The 24334-nt window shown below is 37.6% G+C and overlaps 5 protein-coding genes across 7 annotated transcripts; 2 read left to right on the plus strand and 3 right to left on the minus strand.

Moving 5' to 3' along the window:
* Window positions 1-2044: 2044 nt before the first annotated feature.
* LOC105271080 (zinc finger protein 512B) lies at window positions 2045-3390 on the plus strand. Its single transcript, XM_011312412.1, has 3 exons — window positions 2045-2150; window positions 2228-2503; window positions 2885-3390. The coding sequence occupies exons 1-3, from the start codon at window positions 2139-2141 to the stop codon at window positions 3155-3157; spliced, it is 561 nt and encodes a 186-aa protein (XP_011310714.1). The 5' UTR covers window positions 2045-2138; the 3' UTR covers window positions 3158-3390.
* A 702-nt stretch (window positions 3391-4092) lies between these two features.
* Window positions 4093-4965, minus strand: LOC105271081 (alpha/beta-gliadin clone PW1215). Its single transcript, XM_011312414.1, has 2 exons — window positions 4728-4965; window positions 4093-4614 (listed from the first exon to the last, which is right to left on the minus strand). The coding sequence occupies exons 1-2, from the start codon at window positions 4935-4937 to the stop codon at window positions 4210-4212; spliced, it is 615 nt and encodes a 204-aa protein (XP_011310716.1). The 5' UTR covers window positions 4938-4965; the 3' UTR covers window positions 4093-4209.
* Window positions 4966-8642: 3677 nt separating this feature from the next.
* LOC105271094 (skin secretory protein xP2-like) lies at window positions 8643-10544 on the plus strand. Its single transcript, XM_011312428.1, has 5 exons — window positions 8643-8666; window positions 8836-9030; window positions 9154-10021; window positions 10131-10213; window positions 10301-10544. The coding sequence occupies exons 1-5, from the start codon at window positions 8643-8645 to the stop codon at window positions 10391-10393; spliced, it is 1263 nt and encodes a 420-aa protein (XP_011310730.1). The 3' UTR covers window positions 10394-10544.
* Window positions 10545-10607: 63 nt separating this feature from the next.
* LOC105271082 (endothelin-converting enzyme 1) lies at window positions 10608-14893 on the minus strand. 2 transcript variants are annotated; one of them, XM_011312416.1, is made up of 17 exons: window positions 14854-14893; window positions 14600-14672; window positions 14419-14516; window positions 14282-14338; window positions 14115-14172; window positions 13784-13968; window positions 13443-13680; window positions 13121-13370; window positions 12776-13052; window positions 12534-12689; window positions 12135-12370; window positions 11925-12034; window positions 11732-11790; window positions 11602-11650; window positions 11353-11539; window positions 11054-11230; window positions 10608-10797 (listed from the first exon to the last, which is right to left on the minus strand). In XM_011312416.1, the coding sequence occupies exons 1-17, from the start codon at window positions 14867-14869 to the stop codon at window positions 10624-10626; spliced, it is 2400 nt and encodes a 799-aa protein (XP_011310718.1). In that variant the 5' UTR covers window positions 14870-14893; the 3' UTR covers window positions 10608-10623. The 2 variants fall into 2 exon arrangements, with proteins under 2 accessions (XP_011310718.1, XP_011310717.1); XM_011312415.1 differs by having other exon boundaries at window positions 11925-12073.
* Window positions 14894-17171: 2278 nt separating this feature from the next.
* LOC105271083 (histidine-rich glycoprotein) lies at window positions 17172-19720 on the minus strand. Of its 2 annotated transcripts, none has more exons than XM_011312418.1 (3): window positions 19661-19720; window positions 19424-19474; window positions 17172-17900 (listed from the first exon to the last, which is right to left on the minus strand). In XM_011312418.1, exons 1-3 carry the CDS (start codon window positions 19670-19672, stop codon window positions 17685-17687), a joined length of 279 nt encoding a protein of 92 aa, XP_011310720.1. In that variant the 5' UTR covers window positions 19673-19720; the 3' UTR covers window positions 17172-17684. The 2 variants fall into 2 exon arrangements, with proteins under 2 accessions (XP_011310720.1, XP_011310719.1); XM_011312417.1 differs by lacking the exon at window positions 17172-17900 and adding an exon at window positions 17927-18685.
* Between the last annotated feature and the right edge of the window lie 4614 nt (window positions 19721-24334).

The following is a 24334-nucleotide window of genomic DNA, read 5'->3' on the forward strand; positions in this document are numbered from 1 at the left end:
GACGAATCGGATAATTCTGTCAATGTCTCGTGCAGATCGGATAGCAAATGCCGATTGGTGGATGTAAGAGGATCATTAAAGAGCGTACACCTTTTATTTTCTCTCTTTACACTGCTATTCACATATTTACTCATTTAAACATCTAGCCCTGCATGACTTGAAAGTGAAGTTGACTTGTAGCACAGACTCCATCCAGGCCTCGAGTTTATCCATCTATTTTTTAACCCGGAAGGGGTCAAATTTCCTGCCTTCCAATTCACAAGTACCTCTGGTTAAACAGGAAGTCAATGTATTTTAGTAATTGCACGTGAATAAATTAAATCACCTGCTAAATTTTGATAATAACTATTTTAGAAAATCGAAAAACCGGTTTACGAGTACTGAAACGGTCACAGAATGGGTGACATAATTCTGTCAATGTTCTATGGAAATTTCAATGCAAGAGGATCATTAACAGTCACGTATTTCTCTAAAGATTTTCTCTCATTGCGTCAATATCTCGTTACAAATGGATTTGCTATTTATTTCCGCGACGAACTAGAAAAATGAAAATATCTGTTCGACCAGGAATCACTAGTATTTTCATTTTAAAGGCATTATTAATTTGAAATAAATCGATTTCTCATATCGTACACGGATTATCGATAATCCCAGTGTGCGAGGCCTTGACAGAAGTATATACTTCACCGCCCGCGCCCATTTACATATATACCGTGTGAAAATCATCTGTAGATAAAGTACCACCGATTACTCGATTGCTCAATTCATATTTAACGCTTCAAACCCGTAAAATCGCAACCAACGGCCAATAACAAAATCATTAATTACGTTATGAATGAAAAATGTTGCAAGCTCCCATCATATTGACGGAGGAAATTTATTTTCAGGGAATTTATGCGCCGTTTGGAATTTTTGTGGCATTATAGAGGCCCATAAAATAGCATTTGGATGACGTAGAAGGGATTCTCAATCGAAATAATGAAATTGATCCGAGACGATTCATGGGAAAAATTCGTAGCTTCTTAATTCTGACGAAAGATATTACGCAGATGACCGTCTACATTTTGACGATTTAATTTATGAGGTACGGGGTTGTGACGTCAATTAAAATAAATAGGTTGTGTGTGTGGGTTTCACGATTTACCGGCTTTTCATAATGCGATATTACTACGCGGAATGACGGGCTGTTTCTTTTTATCAACCGCCGTTGTCAGAAATAAGAACGAAAGCGAAATACGCGGACTTTCTTCGACCTCGCGACTGATTTGGTGCATTAAATTTTCCTTTTTTTTTCATTTCTTTTTCTGATACGAGGTGTCGAGTTGAGCCGGAAGGACTTGGCTCGCTAAATATCCTGGACAATGGACACGTCGGGGTGAAATTAATGCGTCGCGACCACGACATGCCATCGGAAGGCGACAGCACTGACTCGCACAGCATTTTATATCAATTTGCCCACCGAAAATTTCTCCCATTTCGGAATACTAGATCAGTACTTGGAACGAGTTTACATTGCATTTGCATAATTGACGCAATGTGGAATTTTTCGCCGCAAAATTCGAAATATTCACATGCAAATTCTCAGCATAAATGAATTTGAGAAATAATCAGAAGACTTTCTACAATTGCTATTGCAGAATAGTACTGAATCCGATTTAATTAATGAATTAATGAATTAATAATTCAATGAATTCATTGAAATATTGATTATTTATCAGTGTTCGTCCGTTTTTGGTTTGTAGAACCAGTCGAAAAATCGTATCGTAGAAATTTCATAATAAAGAATTAAACGGCCAGTGGAATTGCTCTCGATATAAATAATTAAAGATGTTATCGAGGAAAATGAAGAGTTCATTAAAATCCAAAAACCCGGAATCTGCGAAATTCCCACGTAACTGCGCTCGTAACACATATTTGTCACCGTCAAGTTTGCAATTACGTAAGAAAGTGAGAAGTTCGTGGTTGTTGTTCAGTTTTTTTTTTCGGGCTCTGATTCGAGGGAACACAGACAAGGAGTCAAGGTATGGGATCCACCACCACTGCTCCCATGACCACCAAGAGTTTCCATGATCAAGGTATAAAAGAAGGAATCTTCGCGATGTTCCTCACAGTTGCAAACCTCACAAAGTCATATCAACATGCAATCAAAGGTATTAAATTAATTCACCGTGTGAGCGTTAATTTTCTCAGTGATTTCGATATTTGTAATGAATTCTTTTGGGTTCAGGTTGTAATTTTCGTCGTCCTAGCGGCGATTGCTCTCGCCAATGGAGAAAAAAAGCCTCAGGAATCGAAAAAGGATAAACGAGGACTCCTGAGCTTGGGCTACGGCTGGGGACATGACAGCGGTTTTGACAGTTTTGACAGTTTGTCCAGTTACTCCAGTATTTCCCATCTTCCGTCGTTCTCATCAGGATTATCAACGGTTATCACTAAAGAGGTGCCTGTACCAGGACCTGCCATCGCCATCCCAGTGGAAAAACACATTCCAGTACCAGTTAAGGTACACTGTCAAAAATTTCTTAAACCTTCCTCGCGCAGTTGTCTCAATCTTCAATTATATGAGATAGAATTACCTTACAATGAAAAATGCTCACAAAATTTCTCATTTATCTAAAAAATTCGCGAAAATTGGTGTCTTCATGTTGAAATTTGAATTTTCATTCAGCTTAACGTAAAATTATTGTTTCATATCACCCTGAAATCTGTCAACTACATCAGGGCAATTAGCCTGCATGATCTCCACACATGGATTCGAATGATGAAAAATTTGTGCGCTTGACGCTTGACTGAACGCGTTTCATTATAGGTTTTCTCGTTTGCCCTAGAATAATAAAGATTGGCCAATCCTCGTTGCAATTATTTATTCGTTATGTTGAAACAGGTGCCGTATGCAGTGCCAGTCGATCGTCCATACCCAGTGCATATTCCAAAACCTTATCCAGTGGAGGTAACCCGACATGTAGCTGTTCCAGTGGATCGTCCAGTACCGGTACCTGTTAAGGTTCACGTACCAGCACCCTATCCTGTCAAGGTACCTGAACCCTATGCAGTTCCTGTAATCAAACACGTGCCTGTCGCTGTATCCCAGCCCATCCTCCTGGAGAAACACTCCGACCTGTGGAGCTCCGAGTATTCGCCGTATTCCTCTTGGTAAAGTCGTCGAGAAATTCCTGGATTGTTAGAAAATTATCGAGGCCATTTTCATCTTGAAAAAATGTGCTATTCGTCTGGGGAGTTCATCAGGTCATCACGAATGAGATAATTAATGAAATTACGTGTGTTCATAGCATTAATGGATAAATTGACGAGAGATTCGACATCTTCGAGTATTTTTATATTGAATATGTGATTCGTCACTCTTTGTGCAATAAATATTTTTATTCTTTATTTGTTGGGTATTGATTTTGAAATTATCAGGTTTGTTGGCTCCCTGGGAGAGCTTCAATCGATAATGAAGTGAACGAATAGATTTTATGGTGGGAGTCTAGGTAGAAATCTGTGAATGGTAGAGACGGGCTCCTATGGTTAAGACTTGAGGCCGTTTTCTACGTTGGATTGTGGGCCTGATCTAGAATTTTTGCGACAGGAACAAAAATTTCTGTGAATTTTCATTTTTCCATCGATTCATAATTGATTTGGCATATATTCTACCTATAAATGATAATAAAATCACCAAAAAGAAAAAAATATCGGAGAATATATAATATAATAAAAATACTTCACCCCAACCCCTGGGTCTGATCTAGGATTTTTGGGGGGAGAAAAGGGACTTTTTTCAAGAATCGAATTTTCACGTGAATCAACAGTCGATTCCACGTGCATTCGCCCCTAGATAATAATAAAAAATAATAGAAAAAAATAATGACAAACAATTTTAAAAAGTCACTTTCCTCCCCCTAAAATCCCAGATCAGGCCCCTGGGGCAGTGATGGAAACCAAATTTTTTGCGTTCAACACTAAATGGCATTCACCTTTCACTGCGAAATTTTCCATAAAAATTGCGTAAAAATGTAGGATTTCCAGATTCTAATAAATTCTGGAGAGCAGGAGATGACCGAAGCAACAAGTAATCAGGGTACCCCAAAAAGATGATGTATCAAAAATTTTAATATCACGACCAACAAGCTTAACAACATGATCAACAAAAAAAAAACAAACAAACAGGGCGGAGAATGTATTTACAAGGTGCGAGCAAACACTCGAGAACTACTCATGTGGCTGGACAACAATCGGCTGGGAGGGATTGAACGGCTTGTCCTCAGCCTCATCACCATGAGAAACAGTCTGTTGATAATTGGATGACTCCTCGTGCTGGGATTCTCCATCGACGTGATTCAATTCACTTTGCTTGGACTCCTCGTGCGCGGGAAATGAGATGGGATGAGGCACTGGATACGGCAGCGGTTGAGAAATCTTGATACCATGAGGAACAGGATATGGTTGCGGATATGGAACAGGTTTAGTCAGGAGCAATGGTACCTGCTGCGTAAGTTCCACTGGGATGTGTTTGGAGACCTCGTAAGGCACGTGTTCTGGAACTTTCACGATCTGGGGAACGGGAATGGGAAAGGGATGATTCACTGGCACCGGCACAGGAATGTGAACAGGTACCTCAAAGAAAAAAAAAAGTATTGCTGTTAAAACTGTCTACTCTCTGCCAAAATTAACAAAATAACAATTTTTATTCGGAAAATTTCGTGGAGGAACTGAATTAATGGACTCACCTTCACAGGATAGGGCACAGGTACCTTCACGGCGATGGTTTTCGTTATTTTGACGACTTTCGTTGGAATTTCTTTGAGGTGAACCGATTGGGAAATCAACTTGTGACCGGTAAATCCGTGGGAGTATCCGTGACCATACCCATGGGTATCTTCGGAAGCTTTTGCCACAATCAGGACAAAAGCCAGAATAAAGGTACTCAGGATATTCATGACTGCAATATTGTTGGAGATCAATGAGAGGAAGTGTACTGCAAATGAGAGCAGTCTGTTACTTATATACAAGGACCTTCACTAACGTTCACGATGAAAGCAATCACTTCCTGGTGCCACTGACATTCGCTCTGTTATTCATTTTTTTTTTTTTTGCAACAATTCTCTTCCTTTCTTCTTGCTGAGAACTTTGAATACTTCGATCGTCTTTAATTGATCAATTTTGAAACTGATTGCAATTAATCGGTTCGATGATGTTTTTCTCGTTCTTCAGCTTCCGGTTTGGAATTACTTCAGCATTGGAGTAAACTTCTAAATATCTTGGTCTTCGATGGATCGGTGAAAGGACTTTGGGTTATTTATAAATGACTCTCCATCCTTGCTCATATCTCAGAAAATTCATGGATTATCGGTGATGAGTGAAGAACTCATTAGGATATTAATAATTACCTTAAAAAAACAAATTTAATATGGGAATTCATCGAGGTAATTTCATAAATTAAATTGACGATAATTAGATTATCGATGAAGCGTTTATTATTCATAATTTTTCATCAGCTTTAATTATTGGGTTTTGTAAATCCAGAGTCTGTGGAGTCTTTGAGAGGAGAAACGAAGTTTTAAAAAATCTCGGAAGAAAATTGCAATAAATTGATTTTATGGTCATAAGATTACATACTAATTACAACCAATCATCCCTGGACTGAAAGGGAATTGTTTGTACACGCGACATGACTCCTTCTGCGATTACTTGTACTTGGAGAAAGAATATACGTAACATTGGAACGGGTGTGGCTGAAACTAATGTATCAATTTCCATTTCACCGGAGAAAGGGATCGGCGTATCGACGAGAACTCGATCCAACTGACAGAATCATCTCCAACAGGTTATCGAAATCGAGAGTCAGTGATTCGTCTATAAATAGTTGCACTTGAATAATTTTTATAATTAATTTCATTGATCCTAAAAAATTTTCATGAGATGATAATATAAATGGAAATTGTCTAGGATTTATATATTATTCCGTGAGGCTTTATTTCTGAAAAAATACGGAAGAGAAGATGATTTTTGTTTTTGGGGGAAATTAGCGCTGATTAAATCGAGTGGATGATTTTTGCAGCCTTGAGACCGTCTGCCAACTCAATGACAGTACCTGAATCCCACATCTTCGGCATTTTTTGTTCCCCTTCGATCCCTAGAACTCATCTACAATTAACTCTGGAAAGGTACCTCATTAAGAATAAATCTGTCGATTCTTCAACGTCAGACGTAAAATGCAATTTGCCAACTGCGAAGAATGAAACGTGTGCGGATATTGAAGGAGATGCTAATAATAAATTACGAATGTTATTCAATCCCATTAATTCATGGATCCAGGAATCCGAAGGCCTCGTACCCCCACATCGTGCGGTGGATTTTATTTTTTATTTTATTCCATTCGGAAATTGCCTGCAGAAACTATTGAACAACATTTTTATATTATAATTCTATTATGAAAGTAATTTGAATTCACACGGGGATAGAACTGGCATTTTATCTCATTTATTCAGAAATTCTGTTTCAATTAAAAATTCAATGTATTTCGTCAATTTTTCGATGGTTTAATTCAATTATTAAATTGATTGTCATTTTTTGCACTCTTGAACTGATTTTTTATCGCTGGAAGAATTTTCTCTCCGGATGTTTCCACACGGAGAGAAATATTTAGTAAAAATTACGGGAATTTCAGGTCGTTTATCGATTATGGAGTCGATTCGAAAAATTTATGTGACGGTATCGTAATTTTTTACCGATAATTCAGATAAAAATTACGGAACACCGCAGAAAAATTTCGTGACTTCAGATAAAAATTACGTGACAGTTCCGTAAAATTTCCGCATTTCGCTCCAGAATTACGAAAAATACACGTAATTTTTATTGAATATTTCTCTGTGTGCAGAGAAAAAATTTTAGGACAACATACGAATTCTAAAGGGCAAGCCCACGAATCTCATTATCGCATGTAACTTCTCGTTATTTCGAAATTAACGACAATTCAAGACAAATATCAAGCTTTCTAATCTTTTCTCGCTTTTACCGAAAATTCTGGTCAGCTTCAATGTCAATGAGAAATTGCCGCCGGATAAATAGTAATTATGCATCTGAATTCCGTATGCGGCACGACCTCGGACCGTGACATTCAGGCAATTTTTGAATATTCCATCATCAATTAAAAATAAGCATTATCATATAATATATAATCGTTGAGAAAACGCTCGAACGATTTAAAAACCATCAATGATTCGCTCATGAATGATCTCCTCAGACGAGTATTGCGTAATCCCCCGATCACTTCAATTTCATAAATAATTGTTACAATTTCATAATTTTCATCCTCTTTTTAAAATTCCTCTCCAGATATTTTTATTGATTAATATTTATAATTCAATTATCTGTTTTAATTGTTCAATTTCTTTTTGGTAGATGAAAATTTATTGCATGTGAAAAATAGAATAGAATAATCGAGTCCTTGATTTATACTCGTGGTATTTCTAAATACTAGGGAATTACTCAATGAATAATAACCGTTGTGGAATAATAATCATTTCATCTAGCGAGATGGTACATCAAGATGAGTTAATTACAGTTCTACGTACATTTAAAATTTGGACTGAAGTCGTCTTCAAGGTGCGTGACGAACATTATGAAAATGTTTTTCTAGATATTATCTCGATAGATTTTAACCAGAATTCAGGATGTAATCTGAAATAATCCCTTAATTACTACCTTTCATTGTCATTGATAGTAATAAATAAATAATTCATCAGACTCTGTCAAATTTTACCCAAAACTTTGAAAAAATTTATATTTTTTATTTTACAACGGAATTGCGGGATGAATTATAATTGCTATTCCCCATTGAAAAAATAATCGAAACTTTTAGTTGAATTCTAAAATGTTGGGATAGAATTTCAGAGGAAAATCATCGAAAGTTCAAAAGGAAATTCTTCATTAATTTATATTCAAATTCACTTTCACTACAACTAATAGATTACTCTCGTCTTCACGGACTGTGTGACATCCACGCATATTTTTTGGAAAGTTTACGAGTCAAGAAATGGGAATTGTTGACATATGTCTATAATAATTCAGTAACCGGTGTTGCATAATGAATAAAGACGAGAAGTCTCTCGCTTTTGTCTCTCCGAGTTGTTCAAAACATTCTAATCATTCCATTCATCAATAGATATACGGATTTTAAAAAAATCATGATATTTTTTATTACCCTCAACAATAAACAAATGTCATAAAAATGTACTTGAATTTTATATGTACTAATTAAATTGTTTATAATAATATTTTTGGGGAAGAATGATTTGACGGCGAAATACCTGTGTTTTCTCGAAATATTAAATGATCCTCGCAGATCACGGAGATGATATATCACGGTATATTGTTCTTTACCGGTGAATGAAATAAACGTAGAGGATGCGACTGCCTCCGGACCATCTCTCCCAAAAATTATTTAGGGGACCTCGAGAGAAAAGATGTGCGCGTGGGGGAGGTCAGTCTGGAGACGGTGAAAAAGTTGTAATGAAAAAATCTAGCTGTTACCAATGCCATAAGAATTTCGACACATTAAGAAGGGAGCATCGGATTCATATAAAAGATCGGGATGACCGTCCAGAGGTATTCAACTCTCAACGAAACATCAACCGATAAACATGAAGCTAATCCTTTCGTTGATGGTGAGTGTCAGAATATTTATCCCCAAAAACTATCAGTGTTCCAAACAATTAGTGCCAATGATAACGAGCACACACGTGCAATTATAAGATTCAATTGATCAATTTGATTTAATTAATAATTAAAATCATTGATTCAATGAGTCACTGTTTTTTTCTTTCTCGTTCGCAGATTTGCCTCTTTGGCGTGGCTCTTTGCTCAGCTGAAAAAGTGAAGCGGGATATTCTCCCGGGTGATCCAAGATATGGAACTGGACACCATCATGATCATCACCACGGTTCCGCACCGGTTCCAGCGGCTGTTTATGGACCACCGAACCACCAGGCTGGAGCACCCCTTGGTGCTGGTCATCACAGTCAATCCACGGTAAATTTATAATCTCATCGATTCATTCGTTATTATCCGAAATAATTAATGAATTACGCGTTTGTCGTTCATAATTATTCATAACTCATAATTATGATTATGATTTTATCATAAAAAAAACAGCAGCAGAGCCATCAAGTAAGCGCACCTTCTTCGACTTATCTGCCAGCAAATCAGCCACAACGTCAGGCAGCTTCGACCTCAACTCAGAACCATTACCAGCCACAGGCTGCCCCAGCTCAGAATCACTATCAGCCACAGGCTGCCCCAGCTCAGAATTATTATCAGCCACAGGCTGCCCCAGCTCAGAATCATTATCAGCCACAGGCTGCCCCAGCTCAGAATCATTACCAGTCACAGGCAGCCCCAGCTCAGAACCATTATCAGCCACAGGCTGCCCCAGTTCAGAATCATTACCAGCCACAGGCTGCCCCGGCTCAGAACCATTATCAGCAAAAGGCTGCCCCAGCTCAGAACCATTATCAGCAAAAGGCTGTCCCAGCTCAGAACCATTATCAGCAACAGACAGCTCCAGCTCAGAACTATTACCAGCCACAAACAGCTCCAGCTCCCCAGGCTAACCGAGGTTATCTAGCTCCTCAACAGTCCGCTCCAGGTGTTCAGCGTCAAGCTGCACCAGCACCTCAACCATCTCGTCAGTACCTTGCTCCCCAACAGTCACGTACTGCCCCAGTTGTTCACCAGCACGTACAGTCAGCTCCCCAGGGTGTACGCCAATACTTAGCCCCTCAAGCCCCAGCACGTCAGGCCGCACCTGTCCAACACTACAAGCCTACACCAGCACCTGCACCAGTTCAGAACTACCAGTCTGCACCAGTTCAGAACTACCAGCCTGCACCAGTTCAGAGCTATCAATCTGCACCAGTTCAGAGCTATCAATCGGCACCAGTTCAGAGCTATCAATCTGCACCCGCACAGGCACCACTCCAGAATTACCACTCTGCAGCTGTTTCAACCCAAAGCGTCGAAGGTATGTAAAATCAGTCGTTCTCTCTCTTCTTCATCCCCAACAGCACTCTCGCCCGTCCTCAAATGTTTATTAAAAAGATAGTATTAATGAATAATCCAATTTCATTCAGTTGACGCTGCATCAGCACCAGTCGAGCAGTCCCAGACATCCGGCCAATCATCCAACTACGAAACAATCAGCTTCAGTCAATCGGTTGATAATCTTCCAAGCTTCGCAAATAACGACGCAGCCAACTTCGGGGGATCCTCAGATTATGCTAACATTCAATCATTTTTTCAGGCACCACAGGTGCAAGACTCCAGCGTCAGTAGCCACTCCTCAAGTCAAGGCTCTACTCAACTCATTGGATCCAACGGTGGATACGTTTACTAAAATGGATGTTGTTTGCCCTAATCGACGCCAAGTATTTGTAGGCGCTATTCGCTATTAAATCTAACAATGGCATCCATTCAAAAGTGATGACTGTGTAAAAAGATAACTCCGCATTTTTGTACGTAAATAAAAATCTTTTATTACAAATATATTTTCAACTCGCGGTTGACTTTCTGTGACTTTGGAATGAATCGGCATAAATTCATGATAACTGAATTGATATTTTTGATTCACCAAATGCGGCATTTTTTTCGTGGATTCATGGGTGCTCCAACAGGACACTCCCAGGCTTCGCTGAATTCCTTAGAATTCGTTAAAACTGCTTTCAATCTCACGTGTCCTGGTGAATGCGAATCCCGGAGCATCCACCTCAAGGACTCTGGAGTATGAGATTCGCACCATAACTGAATTTTAACAAAATAATTATTCAGTAATTAAACAATTTTTATGAAGAAATGATTTCATCCAAGAAATAGAAAAAAAAAATCATTCGACTGAGACAAAAAATCCAATGGAAATAAAATAGAATGGATTGAACCTTGAAGAGCCGTGGGAACGGGGATCCACTATCAAGCAGGAATTGGACACTAAATTATGCGCGATGGGTTGTAGACTAAATTTATGCGTGAGGATTGGAATAGTAAACAAATGTGTGATTACATGAGCAAAAGCCAAAAATAACAGCTGCTCGTGGCTTAGGTGAGTGAAACCCGGTAGCGCAGGCTCTTGACCGTGTTTGGTCTTCCACCTCCTGTAGGCAAGAACAGCTTCACGCAGACCACCGTTGTCGGCGATATTCTCGTCCAAGGTCAACTGGCCGTCAATGTGCTCATCCACCTAGAGTCAAAAACATACCACTAAAATATCCCGGAAATCAAGTTCCAAACAAAAACTAGAATTTATCTCCGAACCTATTGAGACAAAATTTTTGTTAATAACTTTAGTCCAAAGGTACTCACCTCTTCTTCGTAGTACTCTCCGTAATGCTGAATGAAGCACTCCACCTTGTCCTTGTACTCGAGGATGGTGTCGTTGCTCCACCATTGACGAAGATTGCCATCTCCGTCGTAAAGACGACCGCTATTATCAAAACCGTGGGTCAACTCGTGACCCAAAATTGTACCAATCGCACCGTAATTGAGAGCTCTGTAAGTAATTGTTTATTACTCATTTTAATTCGATAGTCCGTGAATTTTTATTTCGCTTACTCCAGGCCCAATTCATAGAACGGAAATTGTAGAATGGCAGCCGGAATTGCTGCGTCCATTTCGAGGATTTATTTTCAATGAATGATTATTTATTTGATTATAATAATGAGGATTTTAAGGGAGAACTTACTTATGTGATTGGCAACGACTGTATAGACAGCATTTACGTCTGTCGGTCCAGCGGCCCAACTGTCGAAATTAAAGTCAATTAAACAACGAAAAAGTTATTGCAATAATTGCACTATTTTGAAAATTATTTCCAACGCAATTAAATAGTTCGTTTAATATATAATATAATATATTTAGAACGGAGAGGTCATTACTATGTATTATTCATGTGATTTATTTCTTCGACACCTTCAATTTCTGTTTTACTCATCAATCGAGCTATCGACAGCATATTATCGAAATACGTGTCCTCCTTCATGTCTATCTGAAATTCATCCAAAATCGTGAATAGTTGAAGAATTTCCTAAAAGAGCAAAGGGTTTTTTGAAAATAAAAAAATCAAATACGAAAAAGACTATTCTCACTCCTTCGTAGTATTCATTCAGTATTTTGTCCTCGAACAGCCAATCAGGATGTCCGATAACGTACACCATTTTTTTCGATTTCTCGAGGGTCGAGAGTTTAGTTTTTTGGTCCATCCAAGCAGTGGTGGCAACCAATGAAGCAAATGATGTCCGAATGTGCTCCAGCATCTCAACGACCTTGGGAGCGACATTACTGGAGAATTCCGGCTCGACAAACAGCCAGGAAACCGCCATTCCTGGATAAATACATTGATACTCATCTGGCATACGATAAATTATTAATGACAAGAGTTCGGTGATTAAGAAACCGTCTATACCGACGGGTTTCTGTGATTCCCCGAGCTCATCACTCATCTAATTCCGAATTACACTGTTTAAAGGCTTGAATTTTTATTTTACCCATCATATAATTAACTACATCGGCACAGTGTATGGACCTCGGCTCTGAGACTTCAATACTGATCAATTTATCGATATATTCGGCCCAAATTTTTCTCAAATTGTTGGAAGAATGAGGAGCAACGACGTCTACAACAGTCCACCATATGGCGCTCTCTACAAAAAAAGAAAAATAAAAACACCAGAATATGAATCTTAAAGAGGATGAATAAACACTGGGACAATCCTGCGAGTGACTTTACCTAATTTATCATCATCAGTGGTAGCTAAGAGCAGAGCCAAGTCCTTGATATACCCGAAATTGGCAACCAGAACTTTATCCCTCCCATCTAAATCCAAATCCACGACACCACGACATACTTCCTCGATGAAGGGCCGCCAAATTTTCCTAGGCTTTAACGAGCAATTCTCGTATTTGACATAATTATCAGTCAATCTTTGGAGATTATCCACGAGCATGTAGTCCTTGTCAGTGATGTCCTCGTCAGTCACTGTTTCGTTATTATCTTCTCGACTCATCTGTAAAGAATGAAAAATTGTAGCGCAAGATTTCTTTCTATATTTTAAATCTCTGAAGTCTTTCGTACATAATAGAATATTGCACTCAGCTCGTATATGTGGTGCGCCGCTTTGGCAATACGATCTTCCTCCGAGGATGAGATAACACTAGATGAATTGCAGGATAAGGAAGTGCCGTTGCTGATTACTTCCCTAATTACCGCAGCGATGTAGGCCTTTTCAATTGCTACAGGATTAACAGCCACATCTTCCTCATATATCGACGACCTGGCCATTCTCGTTCGAAGACTTTTCAGTCTTCTCTCGATCTCTCTGTCTCTGAGATCATAATCTTAGGGTATTATCACAATTATTAAAACAGCCATTACAATTATTTATTGATAAACCAACCCAGGCAGAGGACTAACAGACGAAGGGGAATCCAAAATAATAATATTCCTACTGCGATTTCTAGGATCAGGAATGACACTGAACCCAATTAGCACATCCTTCCCGAGAATTCGCCTGACTTTTCCAATTTTTTCAATGAAATTCCCGTCCTCTTTACCGAGAATTGCCGGGACTTGGGGGATATCTAGTTCCTTCAGGAGATTTAATAATGGCGAGAGTCCAAGAGTATCCATAAATCCTGAAATGAATAATAATAATAATAACAATAATAATAATTAATGAATTAATTCTCTAGAGTAATAAATAAAGCATTTGAGTTGAAAAATGGAGAATGAACAGACCAGTGTTGACACAACTGTCATAAAGCATCTTCGCCTGGGAAACAGCCCAGGGTACATCGGTGAGATTATTCCTGAGAAGCTGACGAACTTTGCGTGTTACTTTATCCGATCTCTCGCTGAACCAGGAGTGCATCATGCTGGTATCTGGAGTCGGATGATTCTCTGACCACCTTCCACATGCATATCTAAAAGCCGTAATTACTCAATCAAATTGAATGATTATATACTGGATAATACCACGGCTTAGCCTTTTAATCAATGAAAACTTCAATGAGCCTTGAAAATACTCATTAATAAATAAATGCGAGATTGATAAGTTCACTGTACTCACTGGTAAAAGTTTTCACATGGATCTATAGACGTATCCATAGACTCTTTGAGACTTGCAGCTTGTTAAATATAAATATATTTAGCACCCACATGCACACGGTAGTGTAAATAAAATCTGGATTAGCATCAAGGAGAATTAAATTTATGATAAGTTACGTGAGAGCTCACCGATTCTGACACACTCTTCGGTGTAACATATGGGTTGAGCGACCTTCACTCTTGAGTCTGGAAATAGGGTTTTGGGTATGTCAATTATTCAATGCCTGTCGATTTCCATCAATTTGTCATTTGGTTTTCATACGTACAGAGGATGCCAAGGGTAATAACACTGGCCATCAAACCGGCTATTAAAACGGATAGAGTCATCAAAACGTACAAACTTTTCTTTCGTGTCTTTTTAAAACTGAAAAATTCACGGTTTTTCGTCAATTCTTAAATTTACTATTTTGTTAATTATGCAATGATCAATTAATTTTTACTACTCACTATGCATCTCTCGATTTAACAGTAACCAAATGTGTTTTACTGCTGATGGAGTAAACTGACGGTGACTCATGCTCTATAAAAATTAATGAATTAATTAATTACTGTTGAATTATCGATGAGGAATGATAATTAAGTATTTGGAAATGCTGAAAAAATGAAAGATGTGATTTGCGTTGGGGGAAGGTAATGTAGATGGGTAATTAATTCTCTTGGGGAAAGTATTTTTGTTTTTCCGAGTGTATGTGGATACTTACGGTGTTGTTGGTTCATGCTCGTTGTCCCACTGACCGGATCGAACTGACGGCACCCAGGAATCGCGTGGAATAGCAGGTGTCCAATGTAGAATTTCAAACGTCAACGGCGCTTCTTCAACGATCCAACTGACTTCGATCGGTTTCAATCATCTTGATCTACAAGTCTAAACAAATCGAAATACTAATCACCTGCATTAAAAAAAATAATCCCACGTTCCCTAATCCAGAAATAATTACTAAATTATTTCACAAACTCCAGTATTAATGATTATTGATTCTTCTACTGTTTGGGATTGATGAATATGATCTGAATGATTGAAGAATAATGGCGATTGGTAAATTGATTGGCGATATTTTGATGGAGAATTGAAATTTTGATTGGAATGATTTCCAGGAATGCAGTGTCTGGAATTATTTTGCGATGATGAATTGACTTGAAATTCCGATGGTTTTCGATGACCATCCGGGGAATGAATTCCTGGAATGGGGAAAATAGGAGCAATGAATGCTGCTGGTGAACATTGTAGGATAACAGATGACTATTACACATTTTTGCCAGTTATTTCTCAACGAGAGTTGGGATTATTCGCGTAACAGCTGTGCAACTGACGAGTAAAAGCAATAACTGTTGGAGAAGTTGAAGGGGAGAAAGTGTATCAGGCTTGACTGCATTTGATACGATTGTAAGTGCTCCAGTTAATATTTTTAAATCATAGATTACAGGAGCCCTGAAATTTTCAAGTTTAAATGATCACTACAAACGACTCTATTTACATATTTATCTTCACTTTTAACTAGACATTCCGGTAATCTCTTTCAATGGAATTCTTATTTTTTTTGTATCAATTATTGACTGGTTATTAATTCGTATAATCTCGTTGAATTTAATGATAATCAACGAAAATTAAAGACAACTCCCAACAACGGAAGTTTGGAGAGCAAGACAGCCTGGTACGAACTTCTTAAGAAAAAAACCTTCGACCCAATGAACCTGTCTTATTTTATAGTACCGTCCGCAGTAAATCCTCGTATTGATTCCACCCGAGGAACCCAATCGACTCTAGACAGAATCCAAAATCCCACTGACATAAATTAAACAATAAATCTAAACAAATGATCTATCCCAATAATCCAAGGAAACAATAACCGCGATTTCCTTTTTTTCCATAATTCTCATGGATTACTTGATTATTCAATTTTTCACTTAAAGATGAGAATAAATTTCGCGTAAGTTATGAATTAAATTATAATGTTCTTTGTTTGATATTTCATGCGATATTTTTGCGATATTTTTTGCGATATGATTTTTATTTATAACTGTTGGCATTAATTTCGTATGGCAAGTGCCATTTATGTCGCTCATGTTTCAGCCAACAATAGCATTATTGTATGAATTATGAAATAGCACGAGAATAGGTGTCGGTACCACCAGCAAATTCCACGGTTTCGTCATTGGTTGACGGCAGAGTTATGGGAATAATTCTGATGAATTTATGGATCATTAAATAATTATTCCGAATCACCACAGAAAATATTTCACTACAAAATTTTCTAAGAGATCAAATTAAATCGAGATAAAATGAAAATTCTTTACAGGATAACATTCAAGACTAAAAACTAATAAATATAAACAATAGTCTTGAAAAAATGAAAGATTATACATTTAAAAAAATGAGAGGAAATTGCAATATGAATTCCCAATTAATTGTTAATCATCAATTGCATTCAGTAATTTCTATTTATCAATTGCAATCGCATTAATTATTTCTAAATTATTCCTTGTGATACTGTCCGAGTCATAATTTGTTCATTACGAATTTATGAATAAATTAAGGGGAGAATATAGAAATGATGATGATCATCATTGAAGAGTAGTTAATGGTCGCATGCGGTGGATGATAAGACTGCCATAACACGTGATATCGTGGGATACGAATTTTCCCATACGCAAGTGGAAATGTCGAAGTGTAGGGCGACTTGTTTGGACTTTGGGTTTCCCTGGTAACATGGAAAATTGATTCGTGGGTAATACGGGTTCATCCATTGCATGTGTTACCACGATATTCTTCGGGATGAGCGACAATAAGTCCCTGTCAAATAAAATTGAAACATGAAAGATTAAACCACCGAAATGAATAATCCGCCTATTTTTATTATTCCCATGCAACCGCAATTGAAATTATTTCGCATCCCATTATAATAATTGTCGCAATTATTTTTTCATTTTTCCGGATTTCACTGGATCTGCATTTTTGTATTCCTTTCTTAATTGTTCTACAATTGCACGAGTGGTGGGTGAAATAAATAGCAATAATGTATCACAAGACATAAAAATAAGCTTTTATTAGAAAATAAATAAAAGTCTCGAGGTCCTGGATGAATGTGGGGGAAAAAAAACTATACAATGGGGGATAAATGAGCGTACAATGTCTTCTTCGCTATCACATGCCGCACGAGAGACATAAGATTTTTCATCATTTTGATTAGATCTTTTTTTATACGTGTGTGATTTTCAGGAAAATTAGAGAGACTCGGAAAATTTGTCTTTTGCGTGTTTCTTTCTGTTGAAGTTTTGGTAGCCGAGGTCCAGGGTCCCCTTGTGATCCACCTCCGACGTAATCCATTGATTTAGAGATGATGACCAGGGTGTTGCTTTTCGGTGATTTATTCCAAACGGTCAATGACAGATTCGGGTGAGAGTCTGGATGACAGTATGCGGAAGGCCGGGTGTAATGGGAAAATCAATTGGTGAAATGATTATCCGATTATGGATGGATCACCAGTGGACCGGTCTTTATGGTGGATTGGTTGGATTTGTTGGATTTGTTGATTTACCAGCCGTGACCGTGGACGGGCTTGACGACGTGCTTTACCTCGGGCTCATGAACAGCAACTTCGTAGCCGATGAGATGGGGATGTCCGATGTGTGCATGATGGTAGGGAATATGCTGAACATGAGCATGTGCCTTCAGGTGAAGTGGGTGGGGGTGGAGTGGTGGGATTGCTGGCTGCTGGGGTACCTGGATAGCATCAACATGGTGAGCGTGCTGAAAGAATAAATTCAGAACCATTAATCAACCATTCATCAATCCCCAAGAGATGAGATGACACAATCATAAGACAGTGATGAGATCGAATTTCAATATCTTCAGCATTTTCAAAAATAACTCCCAAGCCAATAGAGTTATCAAAATTTTTGTCTCTATCTTTTTTGTAGAAGTCACTAATCCCTGCAAAAAAGGTAAGTACAAGATTTTGGGTATCTCCCGCGGTTTCCGAGATATCTATGGAAAACTTTAACGGAATATTCATTATTTTACGGCACCACTTCCCGGGTGAATTAATGAGAATCGCAAGATCATTGATGAATTCATTATGATTTCGTTATGAATCCTGATGATTGCTTTGATGATTGAGTTTGATGTTGGATAACACTGGTGTATAGAGAGTTTATCGACGTAAATGCGGAGAAAGTAGGAAAAGACTGGTACGAGATTTTATCCAGTTTTGAAATGATGGAAAAGTCGATGATTAGTCATCCCCACGATGACTGATGAGAGTGTAGCGTAATCAGGACGATGATTGATAGCCGTTTTATTTAATTTTTTTCATTCACTCGTGATTGGTTTTTTATTACCTGTGACCAGCCATGGGATGGCTGTTGCCAACCGTGAGAGGGCTGAGACCAGCCAGAGGACCAACCGGACTTTTGCCAACCAGCTGACGCTGGCTGCCAACCAGATGACTTCTGCCAACCCGACGATGGCCAGGCTGGCTGCCATCCCGACGATTTGATAACTGGCTTCCACGCGTTCCAACCCTGCCAGGGATCCTGAATTTTATGGCACAAATTCCAGTGATAGAGACCGCCTTTTATATGGGAATACCATGACGGGATATCACCTGATGATCACCATGTTATCACGACATCCGCCGATCACCGGGCATCGATCGACTTTGGGTTACTCATGCTATCGGTTCTTTATTCGGTTCTTCGGTTTGTCAATCAAACGATGGGGTATCACATGCTGGAGATGACGATGGCAGTAACGAAGAGAAAGAGTGACAATCGAATTTTATCAATTCTCATGGAATATCTCTGAATCTACAGTAGATACCGATTTTTTTATCAATACCTTTTCTGGAGGTCTTGTTATGGTTTACAAAAAAGGTTATTAGAAAAATTTTGATACGTCTATTAGATTCAGAGATTCCGGGGAATTTGAAGAAGTAATCGAGTTGTTACTGTTTATTCTTGTCTTTTCGTTACCGATTTTATTTCCAGGATTATTGAGGGAGAACGACGCTGAAGTCATGCCTTGTTGATGATTTGACGAGTCATGAGGATTAATTGAAAAGAGAAAATGGCGGTTTGCAAACTGGCGTTACGAGGCGTGAAGACAATGGAGTTAGAAAATCGATGTTGTCATTCTGATTACAAATGAATTCTTCATTCCCCCGAATTACTGAGATACCCTCGGTACTCTTGGACAATTATTATGGACAATGTTTGATGTTAATTCGAGACACAGACATGTTCGTTGGATGGGACTAATTGAATGTTCATTACCTCGTAGCCGGGGGCGGCAACGGCGACAGCCACGAGGGCAAAGAGAGCGATCTGAAAGGAGACGAATTAAATCGTTAATTAATCGTTAATTAACTGGAATTAACTGTGATATGGATTGGATAAACTGTGTCATTAGTATTCAGCAGTTGTCTATTTGGATTTGATGGTGGGGATAACGATCGGTATGATCGGTATAATGATCGGTATGATCGGTATTATTGAATTGTGCAGACTTACGAAGAATTTCATGATGATTGAGTTTTTCTTGTGAAGCACAGGTTGCACTACGTAGATTAGGGGCAGCGACGTTAGCTTTTATAGGAGTGCCCTGCCCCACAGTAGAGGCCAGAGGGAAACGAGCAGGGGAAACCGATCAGAAGCAAGTCTCTGCACATGGAGGCATTTGCAACAAATAGAGGGAGAGCCCCTTTCACTATTCGCTAATTCTTAACTACACCCTCGCACCATTATCACCCCATTTATTTATCATCGAGATTTACCAAAACTCATCGAATCCAATCGATTACAAATCGTTTTCACCGATCGTGTGTTACGCACTGTAAATTTTAGTGAAAAATTCAGGAAAATTTGCGCCCTAATTTCTTTTTTACGGATTAATTTTGATGATTGGTTATTCTTTGGGTAGATTGAGATCTATTGACACTCATTGGATCTATGAGGGAGCCATGGAGATCAACCGATCTGGAAATCGCTTCGGAAATTTCCTAAAACGTCTCTTTCGTGAATTCCAGGCTGCGATCGCGAGTTACGTACGACAGATTCTATATCGGTGGAGTCGAAAAAATTCGAATTGTTTATCATTTTGAGATCAACTGATAATTTATTCTGAAATCCTGATATTTTGGTATTGGGTAATGAATGTTGCGTTATTTTTCTGGTCCAATGATCTAGAAATCGACAGAATACTCGATTTAAATTCAATTCATCCGAGGAACTGATGGGGACTTTATTTTCAGGAAATTAATACGCATGATGAGAATCTCTTCGAATATTCTCTAATAATAATCATAAATCAATCAATAAATAATAGATATTATGGGTATTTTAGAAATTATTTAGTTCAAATTAATTATTTATCGAGAAGTTCTCTGAAATAATGCGCAGAGGCTGCGGAATTTAGCCCATAAAATGCGTGAGGTGTTTTTTTATTCTGCGAAATAATTTTCTACGTGATCCCCTAGAACTTGGGAGAAGGTCGGGGAGTTGTCGGGTATAAAATGGCGATACCTTGGCACAAATTGGCCGCCTTGTTTTGACCACTAATCTGACGGATCACCATTTGAAGAAAACCAGACTGCGTATCACCATTCCCTACATGCGAGTTTATTCTGATTAATTTTATGATAATAGTCAACATTGGGATGTAGTAATTGCCCTTCTGTGGACACCAGTTCCCAGAACAATTACTCCATTACTTCTCTGTGCTATCTTTATTAATTTTTACTTATGCAACTTTCGCTTGGGGTTTCCGAAAAAAATTCACGCTCAACAACTCCCACGTGTAATTAATTATTGTAAAATACCATTTGTTAATTGGGATTATTATCGAATAGAAATGTGCAGCTTGTGGGGGGAAATAATGCAAATTCAAATTTCAGTTGAGATTATTTGAATAAATTGAATGAATCGAGTTGATGGAATATTGTTTATTCAATTTTATTTGATGGAAAGAATTGATTGTTCTGGGTGTGTCGGTTTGGGAGACTCTTTGTTCCAACTTTTTCAATATTAGGCTCATTAGCAATTACCCTGGACAGGTCCACTCACCGGTTAGTGAACTAAGTTTTGCGTAATATCCCCCATTTACTCCCCTCTTGTACACCAAGTGCTGGGACTCGTACATTTAGTCCTCAATGTTTTTTTTTATAATTTTTTTTTTCATTATTCGAGTGCACCCCACTTTGTCTGGATGTTAATGCGCTCTCGTTGTGTGACGTTGCGAAAATTCCCCTCACTGCGAAAGTTTAACGATTCCCATTATTTTGTAACGCGTTATAACACCCGAGAGTAAGCAACTATTTGCAGATATTCAGTGGGAACAACAATAGTGGTGGGGTAGAACAATGGAACAAATATTTTGATGATTCATCGCTGGATGTCAAATTGTTCATTGCATTTCAGGATTGGCGCATGATTTTCTCCGGGGGAAATTTACATAGATGAAAATCCAGGGAAATAGACATTTAATGTGCAGACATGAGACTGTGATCTAGTTTTATGGAGCCAAGGATGGCGATTGCGAGAAGAAGCCCTGAGGCTATCTTCATTGCCATATCTGTGAATAAGCAGTAAGTACACCCGAGAGAAAAAACTGTACAATTTCAGGTTTTTTTAGGTGAAAAATACATTTTTTTTTTCGCTGAGAATTTATTTAGCGAAACGGTCTTGATTGGTCCTGGGATTTTATTATGATTGTAATTACGTCATGGTAATTACGGCATAATATTTCATCCGAGGTAATGACATTTATTTGGAGATAAGAATGAAAATGATCTTTTTTACTTTTTTACTTTTTTTTTCTTATCCAATTCATTCAGATATTAGATTTTTCAGCGGTCTTGATTAACACCAGAATTTTATGATTGTTTCGTCATCGTAATTAATGACGTTTATGACTTTTAGGTAATAAAAAAAATTATTTATTTTCAGATATTGATTTCAGTTGACGATAATTTTCCCAATCTAGAAGTGAGATCATAAAAAAATATTGCGTGGGTTAGAATTTCTCCCCGAAATCAGCGATTTTTTCATAAAAACAATAAAAATTGGGTTGTTATATTTAATTTAATAGTGAAGATGGAAAAATAAAAGTAATTGTGTAGGATTACCCACGAAATCGATCTAGCATAATTGGTAGAATCTATGGAAGTCTAGAAAGTAAACCAATCCATATCTGTAATTTGTTTATGATATTTTCTGAAAATTTCATCCTTTTTCCACGGTACTTACAAGTTACATTAGCAATTCAATGGTTATAGCACGCGATATGATGGGCTGTGTTATTACCTCACGCGGGAAAAACATTACACGAATTACCCATCGGTACAATCAGGAATTGCATGAGTGGATATTCCTTATGCATTAGAGAATCGAATTATTGCTGAGGAAAAGAACGCGGATGGAAAGGAATTATCCATTGAAAATATTCAATTACTCCAATCACCGAATAAATATAATTTTTAAACGAAAAAAATCGGTACAATCTTTACGAGAATAATAAACAATTAATTACACAATAAATAATTCCTTGGGATAATTCATTTTTTGATTATCCTGAATTTTGCGAAAGTGAATTGTTAATTATTATTGACAATAATTAGAAATAGAGATGGTGGAAAATTCTGATATTCCTGGAAAGGTATTTTAAATGGAAAATAAAATGAAAAGGAATTTTTTAATTGTGCTCTTGAATTTTTCCAGTTTGGTGCGACAATTCTTGACGTGTATCACTTCATCCTGCATCGACTGCATTCCTCGTTGTTTTTAATTACGATCATCAGTAGGTTCTAATGAAACTCATTAATCAACAATACCATCTCATTACTCGTTGCAATAAATTCCCTCGTTCCCTTTAAATCCCCAAAAATCTACAGACAAAAAAAAAAATTTTTTTGGATAAAATGAAAATTTCAATTGACAAGCAAAAAACAAAGAGATATTTATTAATTTATCTAAAAAAAATAAAAGGCTTCGTGGATAACCTCTCTAATCCTGAGCCGTCAAGATAAAAATGAAAGAAATAAATAAAATAACTATAAATTGTTAATGCGACTAATTAAACGTCACCTCGTCACAGTGAGCCATAGCCTCGAGCAAATGACTTTGAGGGCTACAATTACAGAGCGGATATCAACTACGTGCTCAGTAAATTCAATGATATCAATGATAACATGTACAGATGAAAAATGTGAGTGCAGTGATTCAATTGCTCTCAATTGGCCTAGAAATTCAGGAAAATAGCTGAAAAATTTGAGGTGAAAAACCGGTCGAGTTTATAATTAAAACCTCAGCGGGTCTCACTTCATGCGACATTTCTATCATTCAGGGTGTAAATGTACACGCATTGAGACAAGTGTTGGCAAAATGATAATTAATAAATATTTTTTTTCAATGGATTGAATTAGCCGATGCCCCAAGGAGCTCGAGAATTAAAGTCTTGACTGCACTATACTTTTTTTAAATAGCGGGAAAGTCAGACACCTTCTGCGATTCCCGGAAGAAAAACTATCGCTCGTGAGGTAACAATTTTTCGTCGTGATGGATCGTTAAACTTTAGAGTACGTAAAATTATAATGCAAGAAAAAAACATTCCACATGGTTTAAGACATGGCGAGCATTTTTTATGGGCCATTCGCACTGTCATTGATACAAAAATCCCAGTCGATATTCTGTCTGTTGAATTTCTCGTAACAAAATTCAACATTACGACATGAAATAATATATTTGCATTATATTATATTTTCACAGCCGGATAATCTACTCGGGACTGTTTACATGTTTTTTAAGAGACGAGAAAAATACTCAATGAATTTACATTGTAAACAAAATATATATTTATTATACGGACATATATTTAGCGGTAAAATGGAATATATCAGATATATGTGGAGTGTTTGAGTGGCACTGAAATGCAGAATTTAAAGCTCAAGGAATGTGTGGCAATTTTATTGCAAAAAATGGCAGTTAAATATATCCTGGTTTGCCCAAGGATACATATTATCGAGATAGTGGATATTAAATTCATGTAGAAATTATTTCTACTTGAATATTCATTATTTATGTATACATATCAAATATTATGAATAATGAATTCCAGCCTGTTGCGAAATTAAACAAAAACTGAAAAGCTCAAGGAATTTATATGCAATAAATTTCAACAGAATACGTTGC

This window comes from Fopius arisanus, unplaced genomic scaffold (assembly GCF_000806365.1).
Source record: "Fopius arisanus strain USDA-PBARC FA_bdor unplaced genomic scaffold, ASM80636v1 scaffold00100, whole genome shotgun sequence".
Taxonomy (NCBI): domain Eukaryota; kingdom Metazoa; phylum Arthropoda; class Insecta; order Hymenoptera; family Braconidae; genus Fopius; species Fopius arisanus.

Excerpts from the sequence above, each read along its gene's own strand:
- LOC105271080 (XM_011312412.1), top strand. Across the intron at positions 2,504-2,884 it reads ACATTCCAGTACCAGTTAAG|GTGCCGTATGCAGTGCCAGT; the intron begins GTACACTGTCAA and ends ATGTTGAAACAG.
- LOC105271081 (XM_011312414.1), bottom strand. The coding sequence starts at position 4,937 with ATGAATATCCTGAGTACCTTTATTCTGGCTTTTGTCCTGATTGTGGCA. Across the intron at positions 4,615-4,727 it reads CTGTGCCCTATCCTGTGAAG|GTACCTGTTCACATTCCTGT; the intron begins GTGAGTCCATTA and ends TTTTTCTTTGAG.
- LOC105271094 (XM_011312428.1), top strand. The coding sequence starts at position 8,643 with ATGAAGCTAATCCTTTCGTTGATG. Across the intron at positions 9,031-9,153 it reads GTCATCACAGTCAATCCACG|CAGCAGAGCCATCAAGTAAG; the intron begins GTAAATTTATAA and ends TAAAAAAAACAG. Across the intron at positions 10,022-10,130 it reads TTCAACCCAAAGCGTCGAAG|TTGACGCTGCATCAGCACCA; the intron begins GTATGTAAAATC and ends AATTTCATTCAG.
- LOC105271082 (XM_011312415.1), bottom strand. Across the intron at positions 14,339-14,418 it reads TATTACCCTTGGCATCCTCT|ACTCAAGAGTGAAGGTCGCT; the intron begins GTACGTATGAAA and ends CCCTATTTCCAG. Across the intron at positions 12,371-12,533 it reads TGTAGTTAATTATATGATGG|GAATGGCGGTTTCCTGGCTG; the intron begins GTAAAATAAAAA and ends GTATTTATCCAG.
- LOC105271083 (XM_011312417.1), bottom strand. Across the intron at positions 18,686-19,423 it reads TTGCCGCCCCCGGCTACGAG|GATCCCTGGCAGGGTTGGAA; the intron begins GTAATGAACATT and ends CATAAAATTCAG.